We start from the raw sequence: 23,089 nt of genomic DNA, 5'->3' as shown, positions 1-23,089 counted from the left end.
CAGAACGGGATTGTTGAGATTCCGCCTTGAGTATCCCACTAGTGTTGCAGTATATCGCAGACCGCATGAAGGCACTACAACTCAGATTTTGTTTTTGAAAAACACAAAATTGGCATTTGGAGGAAATTCTAAAATGGCTAATCAAGGTGCCAAGTCCAACAGGCCACGCAGTTGCAACGATAAAAAGGTAGGTAGCCGTAGCCTATAGTGCATCATGACAACTGCGGGTTCATGTAGGCCTATTGGTCTATTTCGTCCAACTTGTTTTGGGCACAATTTGTATGTTGCTGTATGATGACGACAGTTTGCAAGGTAATCATGCCAATAGCAATGGGCACAAATATCACAGTGACTGAAGCTGTTGAAGTGTGAGAATGTAGTGACCAGTGTGTCATAGTACTTGTGCTATTTAGATATTCAGCATATCGTGTTGCACTGCAGGACTATCTGAGAAAAATAATGTGACGGACTGCATTTCCTTTCAATGTAGCCCAAGTGTAGCTCATGCATTGCCCATATACAGATAGAGACATCAGTCTTATATGCTGTTAATTGTTGCATTCTAAAAAAGATGGATGTTTGGCAGTGTTGTGCACGTTTCTTTGAGGAAGATTTATTCCTGCTATTTTTGTTTCATATGGTCTGTGTCGACTACAATCAGATGTTATTGATTGGTGAATTTAAACTGTAAGCAAACATTCCATGTAGTAGGCTATGTGTTGCTTTGTTTCCATTATTCACATTTAAATGCATTAATGAAAGCCTAATGTTCTTTCTATTAATATGACTATTCTAATTTCACTTTAAGTTTAATTGCTTTCTTGCATGTGAAATAAAGCCGTACCCCACATATTGCCAACAAAGTAAGAAAACAGACTTTATTGTTGCCTGTGGTTGGTGAAAATATGTTATAATGTCGCCTCTTCGAGGTAAATTTGGATGCCATGTTTAATAAATTGATATCATACTCAACTAAATCACATTTCCTATTGATAACAAATGCTATGTCATCTGACAGATTAGCTACTCGCCGCAAGGCTGCCGGAGACCCTATACTGAGTTCACTGGTGACTGTGATGTGTGGGGGAGGATTGCGAGCGAGATAAACAAGCAGCCAGTCAGTGTTGGGTTTTCAGGGAGCAGGAGGAACATGGCGGCGGCACAGTTAGCAAGCAGTAATGCAGTTTCACCAATCCGAAGGTCAGAGCTGGTTTTATTAAACGGGATTTAACAGACCGTACGCCACAGGAAGTTTTAAATCGTAAGTACACACGTGGGTTTATCTTGTTTGGGTGGTTCGGAGTGGTTTGGTGTTACATTCTTGTCCTAATGTCATGCGTTCAATCACAGTTGTGTGGCAATGCTGTCGCTGCGCTAGCTTGCTAGGCAAAGCTTGCTGACTGTCATACTGGGGCAACCGATAGACATTTTGCCTAGCTGGCTAGCTCGAGCTATCAGTAGGTCTGTTTGTTTTCCTTCAATTGGGATGCAACCGTGGCATGAGGCCGGGCCAAATCGTTAAGGGCGGAGTTTATTGCTTTAATCTATTAGTTTAGTACTAAGGAACAATTATATTTGCCATTTATGAACAGTAGCTTGCTACGTTGCTATTTTCTTCGAGTCCAGCCATAAAGCAGTATCAGGATTATAAGGCATTATGATGGAATTCCACGTGCCTGACGTAGCTACGTCACTTTGTTTTGATACTGCTGTCACTTTAGGCCACCTGGCACTTGAAGTGCAAAAAGAGAAATTGAGACATTGACATGCCAGAAAATGCAATAGGCCTACTTGCGTTCTAGTCACGTAAAAAATGTTGATTACGATTGTGAACAATCATTATCCATCCCGATAATTAATGTATTTAGGATGAATTAATTAGACATTTAGATGTCTGTCCGAGTCATCACCATGTTCTCTTTATAAATGACTATGTGGATGTGAAGGGATATTAACCAAACCGGGAAAGCAAAACAAATAAACGACGTGATCGCTAAGTGAGTTAGAACACCGCGTGGCAGCCCGGGAATCCTAAACAAATGTATTACTAGTATGTGCGCTGGCTAGCCAGCAATGTTCCACTTCTGCTCGTGCCCTATTTACGCTCGCGACTTATTGCAACTGCAGATGTCAACATTTGCTCTGCATTTGCATGACATAATGCACAAATAAAGAATTCCATGCACCTCTTACACTTTTGTTGTTGAGTGCATGAAGTTCACGAATCCAGTCGGTAGAGCTTTACAAGCTACCAATGCTAGCTAGCCAGTTCTCGGGGAGGGGGGAAATGTTTTGTCAGACCCCTTGAACTCAGAATGTCTTTCAGCGGGCATTTAAACTTAGGGCTGATACAATTGTACGTGTTTCAAATGTTTACAAATGTTTCTGTAAGATGGACAATATCCACGTAATGCTTATTTTTCAGAGGTTTGCGAGTCCGTTCAGTTCACCACGGTTGCCACAATGTCGCCCGGTGGCCAAGTTGTTACACTAGCGCTCCACGCCGTGTGAAAAGCCATGTACTTCTGGAACCTTTTGAACTCCCTGGGAATTTCGAAAACGGAGTTTTCCGGTGGTGTCGTATCCCACGTTAAATGTATCTTTCTCCCAATCCTTTAGATATTAAGTGTTTTGAAGTTGTACAAATATAGATTTATTCACAGTTTTTGGTTGGTTTAATCGTTGACGTTCCTTACACTTGGTGAGGGCAACATGAGAAACGGTTGAATGGTCTCTGTTGTTCGTGTATAACTGTACCATGAATTTGAACCCCATGAACATCACTGTGCAGTATGACAACCTGTGGTCTGGATCCCGTTTCAGGACTACTGTAGGCATACTTAATCAAAGAGCAACTATTTTATTGAATGGATGATCTCTAAACCACACCTTGGTCTATTCCCAAGAAAGGATGAATGTTTAAACTTAATGGTTGCACTGTTGTGCCCTGAGTGAATGAGTGGTGCGGCACTAGGCAGACAGTCAACTTGTGTCTTTTCGATGTGTGTCAATGCTCCTTCCACTAATGCGGCGGAACGCTGCCTGTGGAACCAGTGGAGCACTCCCTGCCTCTCCGTCCACCTGAACGCGCTCAGGGCCAGTGTCACATCACTGGCGTGGGGTTTAACATGACATGTTAGCCAACTGTGGAGAGAGATTGACGAGACAATGTATGTCAGTCACACTCTGAGCCAAGTTATCAGAAGAAAAGTTGAAAGAAAAGTTGCTTCGTCTTTCAAAGACGAAGCAAAGGCGGCTAAAAGAACAATGGGCGGATGAAAACTGGGTCAGATTTTGTGTTTTTTTGTCAATGTAGGAAAAGAATGACTAAGTAGGACACTTCTTTCCTCCAACTATCCTTTTTTGTATCCCCCAACCTGCTTAGTGTATACTAACGTTCATGGTTACTAAAAACATCTTCATGCGTTGCCACGGTGTTTGCTCTAATTGTTTACCTTGAACAGTGGCCAGTAAGGACCATCCTGTGTTTGGAATCCGCTTAAAGACAGAACCGTTCCCGTCTGAAAGCCTGTGGCTATATCTGTTGTTCCTCTTAACCACGGCCTCAGTCTGTTGCTCAGCCCTCGGTAAAACACACAGGAATAATCAACCATCACTTTTGCCACACGTTTGTTGTGAGGGTAGTTTAATGTTAACCTCTGCCTGGGTTTGTGTGTGTGTGTGTGTGGACTGCATGTTTGGAAGGCCTGTGTCCATGTCTGCGTTTTCTACAGCTGAGGAGAGAGAGGCCGATACCATAGCCAGACTGTAACTGATAAGTGACGTTGTTTGTCAGCTGATAACCCAATCTCTGATGGGGCAGGGGGCGGCGGGGGGAGGGGGGGGGGGGGGAGCAGCAGGGGTTATGACTTTTGACCCCACTGGAATTCTATATCTTCATCAACGCAATCCGGTCCGACTGTACACCTCGTACATGCAGCCATGTAGGTGTGGTCACAACGCATTGTGTAACTTCTCGGAAAGGTGTACACCTGTAGCTGCTGGGCCTTTAGGCGCGCTAGCTAATTGACAAGTTGCACATTCATCAGTGAGTTTCAGTCATGCCAATTTGGTTTCAGTAGGACACACGAGTCCTGTGTTAAGGTGTGATTAGCCTTTTTATGACACGTCCTATCAGTGCTGTCATTTATAATAAGTAGTCTTACACTAATTGTAACTGTTAATGTTAACACAAGCATGTTTACGCTCTCTGTGTTCGCACGCAGCGTAAGGAGTTGGCTTGGTTCCTATTAGAGCAACAGATGTGAAGTCGCTTGGCTTGAGATTGGCCAAAACAATGAGGCAATTTCATTAGCTGCAGAAAAATCCATCAGACCGTGGCCTGAAGAACGGAGATGTGCTAGAAGCCTGCACTAGGTCTTATTTGACAATACAGATATTCCATTTCTGATTTGTATAACATAAATGTGTGCCTGTGTTTGTGTCAACAGCTTCCAATGACTTCCTGCCAGTGTGTATCGCTAGAGTGTATTGGTTATTGATCCGAGACAGGAAGCTAGGCCTCGTCCTAATGGGAGCAGTATAGTCACTGAAGTCCCTGTGACAAACACGGTGGCCGAAGCGTCTTATTGAATCTGAGGGGGGCCATTAGGGCACCATTGTAAAGGCTGCCGTGGGGGCCTCCATTGGCGTTTAGCCCCCTGTGAACTGGCCATAATGGTCAATTTCTGCAGTGTGAAATATCAGCCTCAGGTCCCGTCTAATCCCCGGCCTCCTGAGAGGGCGATTAGCCTCCCCGGCTCGTTAGACCAGCCTCCGTGTCCAAGCTCGTCAGGAGCCCAGCTGGACACCTGCTGCCTGAATCTCCAGGGGAAAGTAAGGGATTACAGCCACTCCATGCTCTGGCTCTGGGCCATCCAGCTCACCTCCAATCAGGTGGCAGCTGAATGTGGCGGCATGCATAGTGTCACTGTCTAGGGGTGGCGTGTGGGAGGAGGGGGGGGGGGTGGGAGGGGGGAGGGGGGGGTGGGAGGAGGGGGGAGGGGAGGTGTGTGGGAGGAGGGGGGAGGGGGGAGTAGGGGGGAGGTGTGTGGGAGGAGGAGGGAGGGTAGGTGTGTGGGAGGAGGGGGGGGGGAGGTGTGTGGGAGGAGGGGGGAGGGGAGGTGTGTGGGAGGAGGGGGGAGGGTAGGTGTGTGGGAGGAGGGGGGGGGGAGGTGTGTGGGACGAGGGGGGAGGGTAGGTGTGTGGGAGGAGGGGGGGGGGGAGGTGTGTGGGAGGAGGGGGGGGGGGGAGGTGTGTGGGAGGAGGGGGGGGGGAGGAGGGGGGGAGGAGGGGGGAGGTGTGTGGGAGGAGGAGGGAGGGGAGGTGTGTGGGAGGAGGGGGGGGGAGGAGGGGGGAGTAGGGGGGAGGTGTGTGGGAGGAGGAGGAGGGAGGGGAGGTGTGTGGGAGGAGGGGGGGGGTGGGAGGAGGGGGGAGGGGAGGTGTGTGGGAGGAGGGGGGGGGGGGTGGGAGGAGGGGGGAGGGGAGGTGTGTGGGAGGAGGGGGGTGGTTGGGGAATTCTGAAGAGTGACGCATGCACAAACGCTGCGAAGACGCTTCAGATGTCGGCGTGTCAAAAATCACATAAACAACTTTCTATTTGTCAGCCTTAACCACAGGTATCAGCGTGGTGGTGAGATGCTGATTGCTGGATTTTCACAGCTGCAGTTCCAGTGTCGGATCAGTACGGTAACTCAGTGGCTGAACAGCAGTGTGGTGTCAAACTCTGCTGGAGGCCGTTGGCTACGCTGGGCCCTTATGATGTGGCAAGCCCAGATGTTGTAGTTTCACTTCCTTCAAAACAGAAAAGTTTCACTTTTGTGCTTTTAGCTTGTGTGTCTTTTGAGCTGTCGTCTCCTGGTAGCACCGGACTAATATTATGATGGAACTTTTGTGAATGCTCGCGTAAGGAATTCAATTTCAGGTGTAGCCTGGTTGAAATGGTATATTCTGAGGTGGTTCGGAATTCACAGTTTGTCATCAGCTTTAGGTTTTAAGTTTGTAGTTTTAGTTGTATTTTAGTTTGTGTACTAAAAAGCCCCTTGCTTACACGTGCCCCCAGCAACAGTAATGGAGTGCTCTTCATTTAGAGCTGTGTGGTTTGCATGGTAGTAGGGATTTGAACTTTTAACCCAGAGCACTCTGACCTCTAACTAAAGACTCGCAGATGATATGACTGGGAGCTCATTGGCCAAAGAGCTAAACCAATGATCCTGTTTCAGGCAGAAGGCTTTACACTCGCAAGACCTTTGTGAGCGTGTGTGTTGAAGTGGCCGGGCTCTGTTACAGCTATTTTGTGGTAGCTCATGTCACACATGTTACTGGCACCGAGGGTCTTTTGTGATTTGAACAGATTGAGCCTGTTAAAGTAGTCACTGCCACAACTCATACCACTGTGAACAGGAAAGGACAAGAAATCATTTGACACCAGAAAAGGGAGGAGGAACAATAAAAAACTGCTACGAGGCTGGTTTTGGAAGTGAAGTGAGTGATCTCAGTGTCACATTTGGCATGGCTGCTTGTGGTTGTTGAGATTACGCTCGGTGTTGTTAAACACACTCCTGCGTTCCTCGCCAAGACTGCCAACTTCCGAAGGATAAAGAGCTGCTTGAAAAGAGAGAGGGCTATACACGGCAGCCGTCTCTCGTCCTCTCTCTCGCCCTCTCTCTCCTCGTCCTTTCCTGGCGATTTGACTGTACCCGTTGAAGGGTAGCTCCCCAAGACCGGGGCAGATCTGAGGTCCACCGGGTCATTTCCCCCCTGAATGGTTGAGGTCAGGACTGGGAGATACCGGGCTGACTCTGGGTCTGTGGTTCAAATCCACCCTGGGAGTTAACTGACAGATCAGAGGGGGGTCCCCCACACCAGGGGAGACATCAGACATGAGGGGGGTGGGGGTTGTTGAGGTGTTCTTCCCAAAGACGTCATGCTGCTACATGGCATGAGCACATCCCTCCAGCGGCCCTGTTGGCAGGTGCCCTGTTGGCAGGTGCCCTGTTGGCAGGTGCCCTGTTGGCAGGTGCCCTCCTGGCAGGTGCCCTTCTGGCAGGTGCCCTGTTGGCAGGTGCCCTCCTGGCAGGTGCCCTCCTGGCAGGTGCCCTTCTGGCAGGTGCCCTTCTGGCAGGTGCCCTTCTGGCAGGTGCCCTTCTGGCAGGTGCCCTTCTGGCAGGTGCCCTTCTGGCAGGTGCCCTTCTGGCAGGTGCTCGTGAGACGTGTCCCAGGCACAGCCTTGGCTCCTCTGCAGGGTACTTAGTAGTGAACGGCAGTGAGGCCACTAGAAGCTTTTTGCAACTGAGCCAAATAACCAACCGCAAATGTTTTTACAAGTCATCGAGGCCTCCTCCCTGACACGCTCTCCAGAACGGCAGAGAGATGAAGTTTGAATCAACATTTATTTTTATTTTTTTAACATTATTATTCTTTTTTTGCCTTCATCTCATGAGTCATCTCAGACACACTCAGCCTGCAGTGTGTGTGTGTGTGTGTGTGTGTGTGTGTGTGTGTGTGGTTTGTGTGTTCTCGGGACACACACACACACATCGAGCTAGGCCCTGTGTTGCCACCACCCAGCGAGGGGGGGACCCTAGCATGTCTACCTCCCACCATGCAGCCAAGCAGTCTAGCCCCTCTCCAGCAGAGAGGAGCGGGCGCTGCTGGGAGACGTCCCCACGCTACCCTCCTACAGAGCTGCCCTGAGGGACTCTCTGGACCCAAGCCAAGGTGAGCCAGTCTCTGTTACGCAAGCCTCCTTCCTGTCCACCCCCCACCTTCCTCCATCTGAAGAAGCCTGGCCAGCCAAGTACTCTGGTCATTGGCCCACCCTTCCCCGTGTAACCTCCCCCGTCGAATGGGTAGAGCACAGTGGGGCTGGCGTTACCTCCCCCGCCCTCATGCCAGCCACCCTAGTAGACTGTCCATGGTCGGGTGTTGTCACTGCTGGTGTCAGTCTCACACCTAAAACCATGACTAGTTTGTCTGCTGTCACCATTTGCGTAAGTCTGTCTGTCGGTGACTGTGTCCTGCCCTACATGTGGCAGACAAGCACAGGCGGACAGTCCCCAGCCAGGACACAGTCCCCAGGACACAGTCCCCAGGACAAACATGCAAACATTCATGGCAAATAAAATCCCTTCTGATTCTGAGGTGTTTCCATTTACACGGCAGCGCACTCTTCAGATGCAGCTCCCATAACACAGATCGGTCTCTAAGACAACGCCGGTGTGCGCACGTTTCCGCTGGCGCAACTAGCCGTGTGTCTAAGCATCACACACAGACCCCCCAGCATCACACACAGACCCCCCAGCATCACACACAGACCCCCCAGCATCACCACAGACCCCCCAGCATCACCCACAGACCCCCAGCATCACCCACAGACCCCCAGCATCACCACACAGACCCCCCAGCATCACACACAGACCCCCCAGCATCACCACACAGACCCCCCCAGCATCACACACAGACCCCCCCAGCATCACACACAGACCCCCCCAGCATCACACACAGACCCCCCAGCATCACACACAGACCCCCCAGCATCACACACAGACCCCCCAGCATCACACACAGACCCTGCAGCATCACCACACAGACCCTGCAGCATCACACACAGACCCTGCAGCATCACCACACAGACCCTGCAGCATCACCACACAGACCCTGCAGCATCACCCACAGACCCCCAGCATCACCACACAGACCCCCCGCAGCCACAGCTCTGATTGTAGGACTGAGGACTCCAAGGGGAGAGGACACCAGGGGTGGGAGAGGACTCCAGGGGGGGGGAGAGGACTCCAGGGGGGGGGGGGAGAGGACTCCAGGGGGGGGGGGGAGAGGACTCCAGGGGGGGAGAGGACTCCAGTGGGGGGGGGGGGGGATTCCAGGGGTGGGAGAGGACTCCAGGGGGGGGGGGGGGGGGGAGGACTCCAGAGGGGGGGGGAGAGGACTCCAGAGGGGGAGAGGACTCCAGGGGGGGGGGGGGAGGACTCCAGGGGGGGGGGGAAGGACTCCAGGGGGGGGGGGAGAGGACTCCAGGGGGGGAGAGGACTCCAGTGGGGGGGGGGGGGATTCCAGGGGTGGGAGAGGACTCCAGGGGGGGGGGAGGACTCCAGGGGGGGGGAGGACTCCAGGGCCACAGCCTCCAGAGGTCAGGCAGAGTGTGGAGTAAGTCCCACAGCTCTCCAGGATTCTGCCATCACGCCTGGAATGTGCCGAAGGGAGTCTCCTCCCCAGGAGGGCCCCGTCCAACCTCTGGGATTTGGGAAGATTTCGGAAGGTTCTTAAGGATTTAAGTTGCTGCGATTCGATCCCAGAGCACAGCTATTCCCCCAAGTGTCTTTGACCGCTTCCAAAAAAAGGTCTGTAGTGTGTGCGTGTGGTGTCCTGCCTGTAGGCCCTGCTATCCTGTTGCACAGTAGCAAGTGGGGCCTTTTCCCACTTCAGTTGCAGATGAGCCATGCAATGATACCTGACAGTGAGACAAAGGAATTTAGGATCATGCACCGAATATTTACCCTTCCCCTCTAATCTGATTGTTGTGAAGACGGCCGTATTTCACCCAGTACTGACGAGCAGACTCAGGTAGATTGATGGCAGTATTGTTGTGGAGAGGTTCTTGAGTTATGAGAGTAAAAAAAATACTTCTGCTCACCTTATTTATTGCTCTTTCCACCCCCCCGCCTCCCCTTCTCATCCTCCCCTTTCCGTTTGTGTGTGATCCAGCCAGGCCCTCTGCCCACCTCTCCTCTCTGCCTCCTGCTCCCCATGACATCCTGAAGTGACTGTCGGTGTTAAAGATTCATGAGTGTGATCAGCTTTCGGTAAATGTGGCCCTGGCTCTGGGTTGCAATCTGGCACTTTAAGGCCATTACCTCACAGTGATTCTGGAGTAGAGAGCTCTTGAGTGGATTTGGGAAGGAGGGAGTACTGTGTGTGTGTGTGTGTGTGGTTCAGGAGGCATGTCAATAGTGTGAAGTGGCTTCCTCTCTCCGTGTGCATCTTTCTCTCCTACCACTTTTCTCTCTTTCTCTCATTGATCCCTGCAGTGTGTTCTATGAGCCGTAAGTGTCAGTCAGAGTGGAGGCCTCTGCACATCAGATGAAGGGTCCACACTCTCCTCTGGGAATCTCCCTCCCTCCCTCTATCCCTAGCTCTCTCTATCCCTAGCTCTCTCTGTCTCTCACCCTCTTTCCCTGTCTGTTCTTCCCTGCAGATGCAGACTTAATATCAGCACATCTGGTTTTTGGTAACCAGGGAGGGGGGGGGGGAGAGGAGGGAGGACTACGCTCTCCCCTCATCTTCTTCTTCTTGTGGAAATCGATAGTTTTTAATGACGCGTGTTTGTCTTTGACACCATGTGACCCGGTTGGCCCGACACATCTCTGTGTGTCTTGGCTCCTTCTCCTCAGCTGCTCCCACAGAGAACAGGAGGAGCGGGGAGCGGGGTTGCCGAGGTCCTCTGCTCCCCCCTCTCTCCTCCCACGCCCCCCCCCCCCCCCCCCCCCCCCCCCCACCAGTGAGGGAGGATGGTCCATGATGCAGTGCTCTGGAAGCACCCTCTCTGCGCAGGCCACGAGGCGCTTCATTTGTCTATTCAGTCGTCGTCGTCCCCCCTCGCTTTCTAGAAGGTTCTTGTTACAGCGAGCGGTGGACTTCAAACAGGGGCTCATGTGCTCTCCTTTGGATGTGACTTGCAGTTGAATGCAGAGTCATGCCTGTCGATGCAGGCTGAGCCTCTGGAGGGTGTGTTTCCAGATCCATGCCTGATAGCCCACATGATGACAGGGCATCCACGGCACGTTACCGCCACCCCCCCGCCACCCCCCACCTGGCAGAAACTGGCAAAGGCTTCGGTTGAGCGTCTCTTAGTATGACTGGAATCGGTGGTTCAGGGATTTTATCTTGAAGACCCTGCCCCAGCATCTGAGCTTCCTGTGCAAAAACCTCCCAGGAAGTAGTCAAATACATTATTATTAAAAGCAGTGAAGAAGCATTTGTAACCCCGGGAAACCCCAGAAGCAGATGGGTGTTCTGGCTCGACGCTCCGGACAAGACTCCAAACACAACATGTAAAACTCTCTCTCTACCTAGGAGCTATTTGACCGTGCCTGATACTGTTGCACTGTCTGCGTTCAGCTAGAATGTACAACTATGCAGGCTTGGACAAGTTTACATGCCCAAAGCAACACGCTGTAGATGGATTTCTTTAGCATATGATGCCTAGCTTTGATGTGACAAAATGCTGAACCATTATAGCCTTTCAAGTTTGTGTGTGCGTGCGTGCGCGTGTGTGTGTGGTGTTTTTCCTCCGACATTCTGAGCAAGGTTGGAGTCTTCCCTCTGCTTCTCCTGGTCTACTCCACATTCCAAGCCAGCCTGAGTGGCTCCTGGCTGGCTGGAGTCTGGTCCTGTGTCACCTAAGATATGGACACACACACCGTTTAACTGCTTCACTCAAGAGCAGTCAGGGCTTTCAAAGTCAATTGATTTCTGCAACTTTTTTCCCCTCGTGCTTGCGTATAGACCTTAACCCTTCATCCACAGCTGCAAGTCGGTCAGTGAAACAGATGGATAGACGAGCATTGATGGGAGGGGGGGGGGGAAAACGCTAGTTAAGTGCCAGATTCGCACAGGCAGGACTCGCACCAGTGTGCGTGTGCGTGCGCATGTGTTGTAACACAAGTGTAAACTGCTGTTATTTGACCAAAAACCTTTCCTTACTCGGAGTGCGGCCGAATCACAAGGAGAAGTTGGCTGCTTGTCAAGCGGTTGGCTGTGCTGTGGTTGCAAAACATTTCTAGAGGCTACTAGGTTGTTTTGCATTAGGCAACTGTATACAACACTTGGCATATTTGTGTTCGGAGTGGCCTTAAGCCTTTGACTTGATTTGCTGTCCCAGAAGGTAACCAGTATTTTTTTTTAAACTCTCGACAACTCCCTTCCTGGAAGGGTCTCGTGTAAAGCGAGTTCAAAGGCTCACAGAAGAGGATGTTTTTTTGGAGAAAAATACTCCACGTCAGAAAAACGACGCCCCTTTTCATTCTTGTCCTGTAAGAGAGAGAAATGGGAGGGGTCACTTAAAACATTAAAAAAAGATTTATTCAGTTTCAATCCTCAAGAGGTGATTCAGTTCTGAACTGCGGGTATTTGAAACCCATCAGAGTGATGTTATGGCCCTTCTCTTGTCGTGTGAATGTGTCTACCAGCGCATGGGCAGGACGGCTCACAAGAGCAGGGAACACTGATCCGGGGACCTAATGAACTTTAAGTGATGGCTGGCCTGTTTTAGATGTGCCAATCAATCACACGGATAATGAAGTTATGGCTCCATTGACCTGCTCACCTCTCCTTCTCTCTTTCTTTCCTCCGCTCGCCCCTGCCTCCACACACACACACACACACACACACACACACACACTGACCCTGCTGGGTCAAATGGGTCCTCACTGCACAGGTGTAATTTTATTAGTGGAGGGTTGGGTGTACTGTAGGTCTTGACCCCAGCCTGACCCTGGGTTCAGAGCCAACCAGAACAGTAAACCAGCAGAGTGTTGTTACCAGTTACCACCATCCCGCAGGTCAAAGGGTAAGAAGTGGGGTTTCCCTTAACTGTTCCAGAGCGATCTATTACCTCACTAAAGCAAAGTGCTGAGAGAGTGAGCAGGCATTAGAGTAGACTGTTGCCTTTCTGTACATCTCCCTCCCTCCCCCCTCCCCCCTCCCCTGGGTGGATAGAGGCTGAGGAGGCAGGGGTAGTCTGTCTCGCCATTGGACGTTGTGCCTGCACGATGAGCCAATGGGGTTGTGTTTTGTCTCTGTCTCCTGCCGGGTTCATTGTCTGGAGAGGCAGACTCCTCTACCCTCTCCTCTGTCCTCTCCTCTCCCCTCTCCTCTGTCCTCTCCTCTCCCCACTCCTCTGTCCTCCTCTCCTCTGTCCTCTCCCCTCTCCTCTGTCCTCCTCTCCTCTGTCCTCTCCCCTCCCCTCTCCTCTGTCCCCTCCCCTCTCCTCTGTCCCCCTCCCTTCTCCTCTGTCCTCCTCCCCTCTCCTCTCCTCTGAGTATGTTTACGATTCAGGCCATGTTATGTTATGGGTTGCTTTGCTGCTTAATATCACTCTTGGCTGTATCTCAAAGTAAGACATGAGAGACCCAGCTTTCCCTCTTGGTCTGTCTGCAGGAACTCCATGATGCTAACATCAGCCCCCAACCAGAGGGCCTCCAACTGGGCTCTTTTAATTAGAGGCCGACTGGACAAGGTGAAAGTAGTTGATGTTTGCATTTTTTTCCCCCGTGAATTTGATCATGGAGAATCCAGCGAATAATAAATTAGGGTTTTGCAGCATCTTTCTGGTTCCCGTTCGAGAGCAAAGAATGAAGCGCAAAGGCCTGCAGATAGCCGTCTCAGTCCTCATCCCCATCCATTGACCCTCTCTTGTGCGTGATCGTCCCGATGTCAGAACTGTCAGGGGCTGCTTGCACAGCCTACTGGGTTGTAGGCTACGTGTGGGTGTAGCGCTACGGTCGTTAGCATAGCACAAAGTACGGGCATAGTAGCAGTCTGGAAGGGCCTGCGTAGCGTCGTGATGTGCCGTGCGCTGTGTCGTAGTCAGAGCCCTAAAGTAATCCTCCGAAAGATACACCTCACACTTTCCTTGCCAGTCCAGGGTTGAGCGGCCTCCTGTCCAGCAGCATGCGTGGTGGACCCAACTGGTGGGTCAAGTGGTCACTCTCAGTAGTGGAGGCGATTCACTTCATTCTTCTTTCCCAGTGGCAAGGTAACATACTGTTTGTCCCACCAGGCAGATTTGAGGTACATTCTCTAAAGCTGTGTTACTGGAGGGCTGTCCCTGGTAGGTTGTCAGGATTATTTCAGTTTAATGTCTAGCCTAGCTCAGCCTGGCCTAGCTCGGCCTGGCCTAGCTCAGCCTGGCCTAGCTCAGCCTGGCCCATCCTAATGTAGCCCAGCCTAGTGTGGGTGTCCAGGCCTAGCCATGAGAGCTGAAGCTCTCCTCTACTGTCTGCTGTTGATAATTAACTCAATGACATGTTCTGTACAGTAACCCCCCAGCTGTTTATAGCTACCTTGGGATTGAGGGCATTAGAGCAACCCCCCCCCATCTCTCCCTAGCAACACTGGGGGTCCTAAACATTCCTGCCTGCCTGTCTCCCTTCCCTGCCTGTCTCCCTTCCCTGCCTGTCTCCCTTCCCTGCCTGTCTCCCTTCCCTGCCTGTCTCCCTTCCCTGCCTGTCTCCCTTCCCTGCCTGTCTCCCTTCCCTGCCTGTCTCCCTTCCCTGCCTGTCTCCCTTCCCTGCCTGTCTCCCTTCCCTGCCTGTTTCTGGGACTGTCATTGAGACGTGTCTAGTCTTCACGGTCAGTCTGTCTCTTGCGCTCTCTTTCTTTCTGTGTCTCTCTCTCTCTGTGTCTCTCTCTCTGTCTCTCTCTCTCTCTCTCTTCCCTCTGTCTCTCTCTCTCTTTTTCTCTCAATGGATGCTAATGCCACTGCCGCCAAGTCAAGGAGAACAAAGCAACCAATCATCTTCTACACTGTGAAATGAAGGGGGATAAATGCAGAACCAATCAGATTCCGGAGTCCCATGGTAACTTGCTCTGGGAAGACTTGGAGACAGCCAATGGGGGGAGGGAGCTCTGAGTTGTGATCTTGGTGATGTTGTCCTGCAGCGTCATTAAGACTAGGGCACACGGACCTGCCCTCCGTTTAAAAGCTTCATCCAGACAGCACAGCAACAGACCATAAAGGCGTTCACCCCCCTGTCATTCAGAGAACGTGATGGAAATGTGGCTGGTCGTTATCCCGCCTCGCCCTTCACCCTCCCGAGTCCACGGGCTGCATACAGCAAGAGAGGGTCCGGACCCTGTGATGGCGTCTGTGCTCGCTCGCCCAAGCCCAGCGTTCAGCACCCTCAGTTCCTGTGTGTGTTTCCCCTTCACACAGTCAGCCAGTCCACCCCACCCCCCTCTCCCTCCTCTCTCCCTCACTGCCTGCTTGCCTCACCACTGCTTTCATTTCAGCCATTTGAGCGCAGCCTTCACCATTAGCTTTTAAGTAGGCCACTGCAATCCAGCAGGGAGCCTGGCTGTAGGCTGGAAGCTGGGGGCTGGAGGCTGGGGGCTGGAGGCTGGGGGCTGGAGGCTGGAGGCTGGGGGGCTGGAGGCTGGAGGCTGGAGGCTGGAGGCTGGGGGCTGGAGGCTGGGGGGCTGGAGGCTGGGGGGCTGGGGGCTGGAGGCTGGAGGCTGGAAGCTGGGGGCTGGAGGAAGGAGGAAGCTCGCTAGCTCCATTGAGAGTAGAGGTAGATGGCTGTCGCAACCGTCCTCCAGCAGTGCTGTGCTGTACTCTGTGCTGTACTCTGTGCTGTACTCTGTGCTGTACTCTGTGCTGTACTCTGTCTGTGCTGTGCTCTGTCTGTGCTGTGCTCTGTCTTACGTAACGGCTGAGCGCTCTGAACACGGTGTGCCGTGGCCGTTTCCATGGTTAGGAGTGGCTCAGAGTGTAACACAACACACTGCAGAGCTCCAAGCAGGCTTAGTTTGTTCAGAAAAGGCTCTCTCTCACTCTCTCTCTCCTGTGCTCCCTCCATCTTCCTCGTACATTCAAGCACTTTGGGATTCCCTTTTGAAATGTTTCCCTCCCAAGAATCCACAGTAAACTGTGTGTGTCTTCCCTTCTCATCTCTCACGCCTCCCTGTCTCAGCCTGGTTTCACACACCAGCTTCTCTCGTTGTACTATTTAATCATACCTGTTTGGTGGCTCTGAGATAACCAGTAAACCTGGTTGGGTGGGAGTCTTTTATGATTGATCAAATCATAACAATTTCTGGACAGGAGTAATTTTATTGGATGTTTTGAGAATGGCATCGCTTCTCCCATTACTAACACCAACAAACCTAAAAGTAAACAAACCCACTGGTTTTGTCAATGGCACTTTCTAAAGGATTTGGGCTCGACTCCACTGGTGTTTTTACTAGAAGGAGATGAGGAAGAGAGAGTGAGGGAGCCCAGCCATGAGAGACTGTCTCAAACACACGTCGCCCACCAGGCAAGAAGCCTCCCATGTCCAGCCCCTCACTACATCAAGTCCATTAAACATCACATTTTGATGGCGCTAATTAAAAAGACATTACAGTCTTCAGTTATTTATGTTTTTTTCCCCCCATTAAGTGCCATTGAGGTCGGCAGTGCTGATTGGGGGAGAGAGAGAGGGAGAGATGGAGAGAGAGAGGGGGGAGAGATACCAACCTGAAATGATAGATAATGTAGATAAGTACATCACGTCTCTGGGGAGTGCCACATTATATTTGCACTGAAATGACGCTCACAGTGGTGCTGAGGGGACAGGTTGACACAGAGTTACTGAGGGAAGGGTTATTTCTCGAGATGGGAGGTCTAGGGTCCAAAACTGGCCCATATCTGTGTCCGCCACAGTGCAACAAGTCCTTAAGGTGTCCATTAGTGCACTTTCAAACCAAGATTTTGTCCATACAGGTGGACATTAATTGAAAGGTATGACCTAAAAGCAGTGGTTGTTTTACACCCTGCCTCAGTACACTGTACATGCAGTCAGACTCCCCGCTGATTAGTTGATGAGATTTTTCCCTGATAAGATATGGTGTTCTTGCTGCTGTGTAGTTGAGTGGTTTCGAGGGCTGGCTGGCTGGCTGGCTCTGTCTCGCTGTGCTCTCGTTTCAGGCTCTCGGGGGAAGGCAGCGCCATCAGAGGGAAATAATTGAATTTGTTTCTCCGCTCCACTTTCGCTCTGGTTTTCTCCGGCAAAGGATGAATCCTAGCACACAGGATGAATCCTAGCACACAGGATGAATCCTAGCACACAGGATGAATCCTAGCACACAGGATGAATCCTAGCACACAGGATGAATCCTAGCACACAGAATGAATCGTAGCCCGCTAGCACACAGGATGAATCCTAGCACACAGGATGAATCCCAGCACACAGGATGAATCCTAGCACACAGGATGAATCCCAGCACACAGGATGAATCCTAGCACACAGGATGAATCCTAGCACACAGAATGAATCGTAGCCCGCTAGCACACAGGATGAATCCTAGCACACAGGATGAATCCTAGCACACAGGATGAATCCTAGCACACAGGATGAATCCTAGCACACAGGATGAATCCTAGCACACAGAATGAATCGTAGCCCGCTAGCACAGCTCCACATCTTTTAATGTGTATGTGGTTCTGTGTCAACACAAACTGGATGTGGTTGGCGATCTGAGTTCATGTGTTATTCTAACCTGTGGGTATGTGTGTGTTCTCTCCACAGTCGCTGATATGCAGTGAGGATGAGTGGAGTTGGTGAGAACCACTCTGACCCTGGCAGGGCAGAGTCTCGGAAACGCAAAGAATGTTCCTCAGAACTGCTGGGACCCAGGTGAGCTTGACCGCCCGGCATCCCTCATGACATGCTCCTGCTTCATGTTCAAACACATTTCCGCTGCATGCGGACACGACGCTCCTCGTGACCGTACTGCGCTTCTCTCCTCTATCCTGAACTCTACTGTTCCACAGTGTAAGCCTGTCCTTTTCTGTGGCTGCGTCTTTTGGAAAGGAACTGACTTAATGGGCCTGGGCCGCCCCCCAGCTCATAAGTATTGATCAGACGATATCATTCAGATAGGCCTCAGTTGACTTGCGTTCAGTCTAAAGCCAGCAGCAGGGTCTGGCCTACCCTCTGACCCCTGCCTTAGTTCATCTGCATCATTCATCTGTAGAAAAGATGTTCAACATCCCTCACGCCTGCAGTCCTGCAGCCCCTCACGCCTGCAGACGACACGGGGAGAAAGCGCTGACCCGGCCCGACGTAAATCTCGTCGTTGGGGTGCCGGACACGGCCTGACCCCGCTGACCCCAGTCAGGGTCAGCTGTGGGAGCCGTGGCCCGATGCCCAGTGTGTGGACTGTGGAAGTGGTCTGTAGCTCCGACCAGGCCGGATGAGCGATGCCAGGGGAGCATTTGGGTCGCTTCCCAAACCCCCTTTTTGATGTTTTCCTTTGTTCTCCTCTCAGCTGTGCTCGTTCCCCTGCTGTGAGCAGCAAGGCTTTCTGGGACGCTTTCTCTCTGTCTTCCTCTGTGTCTGCCTCTATACTGGTGTCATCTCTCTCTGTCCTATCGTCGTCTCACCGCGCTGTCTCTCGTCCTCCTCGCCCTCGGGGGGGGGGGGGGGGGTTGTGTATTCTGTGTCCCTGCAGCCCCAAGCGGAGCAACGAGAAGCGAAACCGCGAGCACGAGAATAAGTACATCGAGGAGCTGGCCGAGCTGATCTTCGCCAACTTCAGCGACATCGACAACTTCAACGTCAAGCCCGACAAGTGCGCCATCCTGAAGGAGACCGTGAAGCAGATCCGGCAGATCAAGGAGCAAGGTACAGGCAGCCTGGAGCCAGCAGAGCGCTCTGTGTGTTTATTTCGTGTCTCTGTCCCATCCTGACTGTCCTTCATCCGTGGGGGGGTGACTGTGACACGCCCCCCCCCCCCACCCGGTGCTTGTAGCTTTGTCCCGCCTGCCGCCCACCAGGTACAAGGCTTGCCCAGTCAATAGCAAGCATCCATTCATACTAAACCTATAGAGACCTATCAACACCAGCACCGTGAGGCTGTCTGCACGTGGTGTGTGTGCGTGGTGCGTGGTGTGTGTGCGTGGTGCGTGGTGTGTGTGCGTGGTGCGTGGTGTGTGGTGTGTGTGCGTGGTGCGTGGTGTGTGTGCGTGGTGCGTGGTGTGTGGTGTGTGTGCGTGGTGCGTGGTGTGTGTGCGTGGTGCGTGGTGTGTGTGCGTGGTGCGTGGTGTGTGGTGTGTGGTGTGTGTGCGTGGTGCGTGGTGTGTGTGCGTGGTGCGTGGTGTGTGGTGTGTGTGCGTGGTGCGTGGTGTGTGTGCGTGGTGCGTGGTGTGTGTGCGTGGTGCGTGGTGTGTGTGCGTGGTGTGTGTGCGTGGTGCGTGGTGTGTGTGCGTGGTGTGTGTGCGTGGTGTGTGTGCGTGGTGTGTGTGCGTGGTGTGTGTGCGTGGTGTGTGTGCGTGGTGTGTGTGTGCGTGGTGTGTGTGCGTGGTGCGTGGTGTGTGTGCGTGGTGTGTGTGCGTGGTGTGTGTGCGTGGTGTGTGTGCGTGGTGTGTGTGCGTGGTGTGTGTGTGTGCGTGGTGCGTGGTGTGTGTGCGTGGTGTGTGTGTGTGGTGTGTGTGTGTGGTGTGTGTGCGTGGTGTGTGCGCGCCTGGGAGTGCGTGAGCTTGATTGGAAGCTGGCTGAGTACAGCAGCTCTAGGTATCCTGTGAGTCACAGCGACTGACGACGCTGTGGGTAGCGTGTGAGTCACCGCCCCACGGTTATGTAATGGTGAGCAATGTGATGCAAAAAAAGAGGGAGGGAAAAAAAAGAAGAAAAAAAACACCCACTGCAAACTGGCTGCCGTCTGTCAATCCCTCCTTCCCTCCCTCCCTCCCTCCTTCCCTCCCTCCCTCCTTCCCTCCCTCCCTCCCTCCCTCCCTCCCTCCCTCCCTCCCTCCCTCCCTCCCTCCCTCCCTCCCTCCCTCCCTCCCTCCCTCCTCCCCCCCCCCTCCTTCCCTCCTTCCCTCCCTCCTTCCCTCCCTCCTTCCCTCCCTCCCTCCTTCCTCCCTCCCCCCCTCCTTCCCTCCCTCCTTCCCTCCCTCCCTCCCTCCCTCCCTCCTTCCTTCCTTCCTTCCTTCCTTCCTTCCTTCCTTCCTTCCTTCCTTCCTTCCTTCCTTCCTTCCTTCCCTCCCTCCCTCCCTCCCTCCTTCCTTCCTTCCTTCCCTCCCTCCCTCCCTCCCTCCCTCCCTCCCTCCCTCCCTCCTTCCCTCCCTCCTTCCTTCCCTCCTTCCTTCCCTCCCTCCCTCCCTCCCTCCCTCCCTCCTTCCTTCCTTCCTTCCTTCCTTCCCTCCCTCCTTCCCCCCCTCCTTCCCTCCCTCCTTCCCTCCCCCCCTCCCTCCCTCCTTCCCCCCCCTCCTTCCCTCCCTCCTTCCCTCCCTCCCTCCTTCCTTCCTTCCTTCCTTCCCTCCCTCCCTCCCTCCCTCCCTCCCTCCCTCCCTCCCTCCCTCCTTCCTTCCTTCCTTCCTTCCCTCCCTCCTTCCCTCCTTCCTTCCTTCCCTCCCTCCTTCCCCCCTCTTTCCCTCCTTCCTTCCCTCCCTCCCTCCCTCCTTCCCTCCCTTCCTTCCTTCCTTCCTTCCCTCCCTCACGCTATATTGAATGCACATCCCCAGCCTCTCTCTGCAGTCAGGAACTGTGGTTGTTAGTTGAGCGAGGAGGAGCGAGGAGGAGGAGCGAGGAGGAGGAGGAGGAGCAGCAGGCCTCGCCGGCCTGCTGTTCTCCTCCGTGTCTCCCCAGCCCCGCACTGCCAGCCACAAACACCTTCACACCCGTCTCCCTGGAAGACAGCTGCCGCGTGCCCTGTGCTGTGAAGAAGAGGCCAGCGCCTCATCTGCTCTGTTCTGCCTATATCTGATTTATTTTTCTGTGTGACTGTGAATTGGTTTGTCTGTCTGCTCAAATTGAAACCCGTTCTTTTACAGGATCTTAATGTTGTACACCCTCTCCTGCTCGTATTATCGATTCCAATCTCTGTATTGAGAGCGCTTGGTGTCGTTGTGCCACCCTCCCCAGCTTTGACGAGATGACACATCCTATGGTCCCTTTAATACTGTCAACATGGCGATTGTAAATGGTGGTGCGGTTCACTTTAAATGTCTCATTTCATTTCAGCCCCTTAACAATCACACAAAGTTAATAAGCAGGGCTAATGATGAGAGCCCCTCCCTCAGAACAGGCCGTGCTCTCATGACGGCCTCTCACTGGGACGCCTCCTCAGCCTAACCACTTCATTTAGATCTGTACTCTCTTCCATCCTGTCATCAGACATTCCTCTAATTGAAATCATGGTAGGCTTGTGGACCACTTAACTCTCAGAGCTAACAAATGTACAGCTCAAGCTTGTTTCTTCCTAATAGGGTGTGAATTCAGGGTAATTGATTTCTCCTTATGAAGTCTTATTATGTAATGGTACAGTGCACTGTCAAATGCACCCCATCCTAAATGAAGCCTGGTCGGAGTGGTCAGTGATTGGTTGATGGGAAGACGCAGGTCAAGGCTGTGTTCCTCTCCAGTCTGTCTGAGGAGCAGGCAGATGTCACCTGCAGTAGATGATGGAGGGAGATGAGTGTGTTAGCAGGCAGTGCATGTGGCTGGTAGCAGAGTGTGTGTGTGTGTGTGTTAGGGCTGCACAATTAATCAAATTTTAATCACGATCACAATTTTGTTTTCCCACGATCAAATTTGTGTGATCAAGCAATATTTAAAACGCGTCATTCCGTTCATAGAACGCTCCATATCATTTATTTATTTTTTGCTTCCTAAAATATATTTACATAATGGAAAATAGTGCCCTGTTGAAGTTTTGCCACGTTTTACTTTTCTTTATTCTTTAAGGAGATGTACTGAATGTTATTATTTGTACATAAGCAGGAATGTAGCACAATATGTAGGACATAGGATGTAAAAGCAGTTATAATTAGTGACAATAAAATGAGTTTGAGTTCAAATCAACAAATAATCATGATCTCAATATTGATCAAAATAATAGTGATGATCATTTTGGCCCTAGTCGTGCAGCCCTGGTGTAGGTGGACAGTGAGGGATGGATGTGTACTCCAGGCAGCTGGGCAGCCTTCTAGAGGCCTGCTGAGGGCCTGCTGATACACACGCTGTTCATGCTGACGGAGAGAAACACGGAACACACACGGGAAACACACACCTCGGCTTTTGATCGAGAAAAGCGTGTGTGTGTGTTCGTGCACGTGTGTGTCCTCTGTGCAGATGATGCAGCATTCCGAGCCCAGAACCTTCCGATCGGGCTGCTCAGCCTACAGATACGAGAGACTCTCTCCCCACCATATGGCCGCGTGTCTCCACGGAGCAGTGCGACGCTCAAAGACGTCCCCCCTCCTCTTCCTCCCTGGGCCCCTCACGCTGCTCCTCCTTCTCCTCATCTGGAAGTAGGGCAGAATCTGCACTGAACAGAAGGGCGCTCCGCAAGACTATTAACCCAATCACTCACATCAGGAGGGCCCATAGGCTGGGCACTGCCCTGGGTTGGCCAGGACGCTCCATATGTTGCCTCCAGGGCACTCCCATGTGCAGGACTTGTGTATGGTCCTGGTCTTTGGGATGTAGGCCAGCAATAGTGTATGAGCAAATACGCGGTGATGTACTGTGTATCCAAACAACGGGCGTTTTGGAATTCATGCTCTAGTTTAGCTTTTTGTGAGGGAATGTATCGTATTGCTTTATGTCTTTTGAACGTCTGCGTTGGTCCACCCCACGTTTACACACACACACACACACACACACACACACAACAGGGAGACTGCGGTTGTTTACTGTGATGTTCTCCGTCTTTCCATAATGACTCTTTTTTGTGTGTGTGTGTGTGTGTGTGTGTGTGCTGACAATACCATCCATCTCATGTTTGCCACCGGCATGGCAGCTGCGTGCGGCAGCGTGTGCACACACACACACACTTCCGCGACCTTTCACCCTGCCGGTTGCTAAGTGCCTGGGTTTGCACCATGGCTACGCGACATGACAATGGGTCCATGCGTGAATGCTTTGTTGAGATGAGGGAGGAGAGGGCCTTGTTAAGAGGCTGCTTCACAAGTGACCTGGTTAAAACATATGGAGCCATTTAAAAGGAAAAATCAACCATTTGAGGTCAGTTTGGGAATAGTATCGTGGTCTTAGAGTGGCTGTTGGTCTGGGTTGTAATGGGACTCCTGTTAAAAAGGATGTTCTTTGGACATGTGATGCAATGGGGATTATTGACACAAGTCTTCGTTAAGGTTATAGACAGTGAAGCCACGATGACACACAACTTCAGGATGAGTTATAAATCAGGATTGCCCACCCCCTGATTCTAATTGGCTTTCTGTCCCACAGAGAAAACGGCAGCAGCCAATGAGGAGGAGGTACAGAAGGCTGACGTGTCGTCGACAGGCCAGAGCGTGATTGACAAAGATGCCCTGGGACCAATGATGTTGGAGGTGGGTGTTGCTGGT

At 52.1% G+C, this 23,089-nt stretch overlaps 1 protein-coding gene across 1 annotated transcript; it reads left to right on the top strand.

Moving 5' to 3' along the window:
* Positions 1 to 108: 108 nt before the first annotated feature.
* Positions 109 to 23,083, top strand: LOC124465277 (nuclear receptor coactivator 2-like; the record flags this gene model as incomplete). Its single annotated transcript, XM_047016989.1, has 4 exons — positions 109 to 187; positions 17,304 to 17,411; positions 18,229 to 18,401; positions 22,971 to 23,083. Coding segments are annotated over exons 2-4 (375 nt in total), but the record flags the coding sequence as incomplete, so codon positions are not given.
* Positions 23,084 to 23,089: the final 6 nt, after the last annotated feature.

Source organism: Hypomesus transpacificus, unplaced genomic scaffold, assembly GCF_021917145.1.
Source record: "Hypomesus transpacificus isolate Combined female unplaced genomic scaffold, fHypTra1 scaffold_443, whole genome shotgun sequence".
Taxonomy (NCBI): domain Eukaryota; kingdom Metazoa; phylum Chordata; class Actinopteri; order Osmeriformes; family Osmeridae; genus Hypomesus; species Hypomesus transpacificus.
This window is presented reverse-complemented; position numbering and strand designations above follow the sequence as displayed.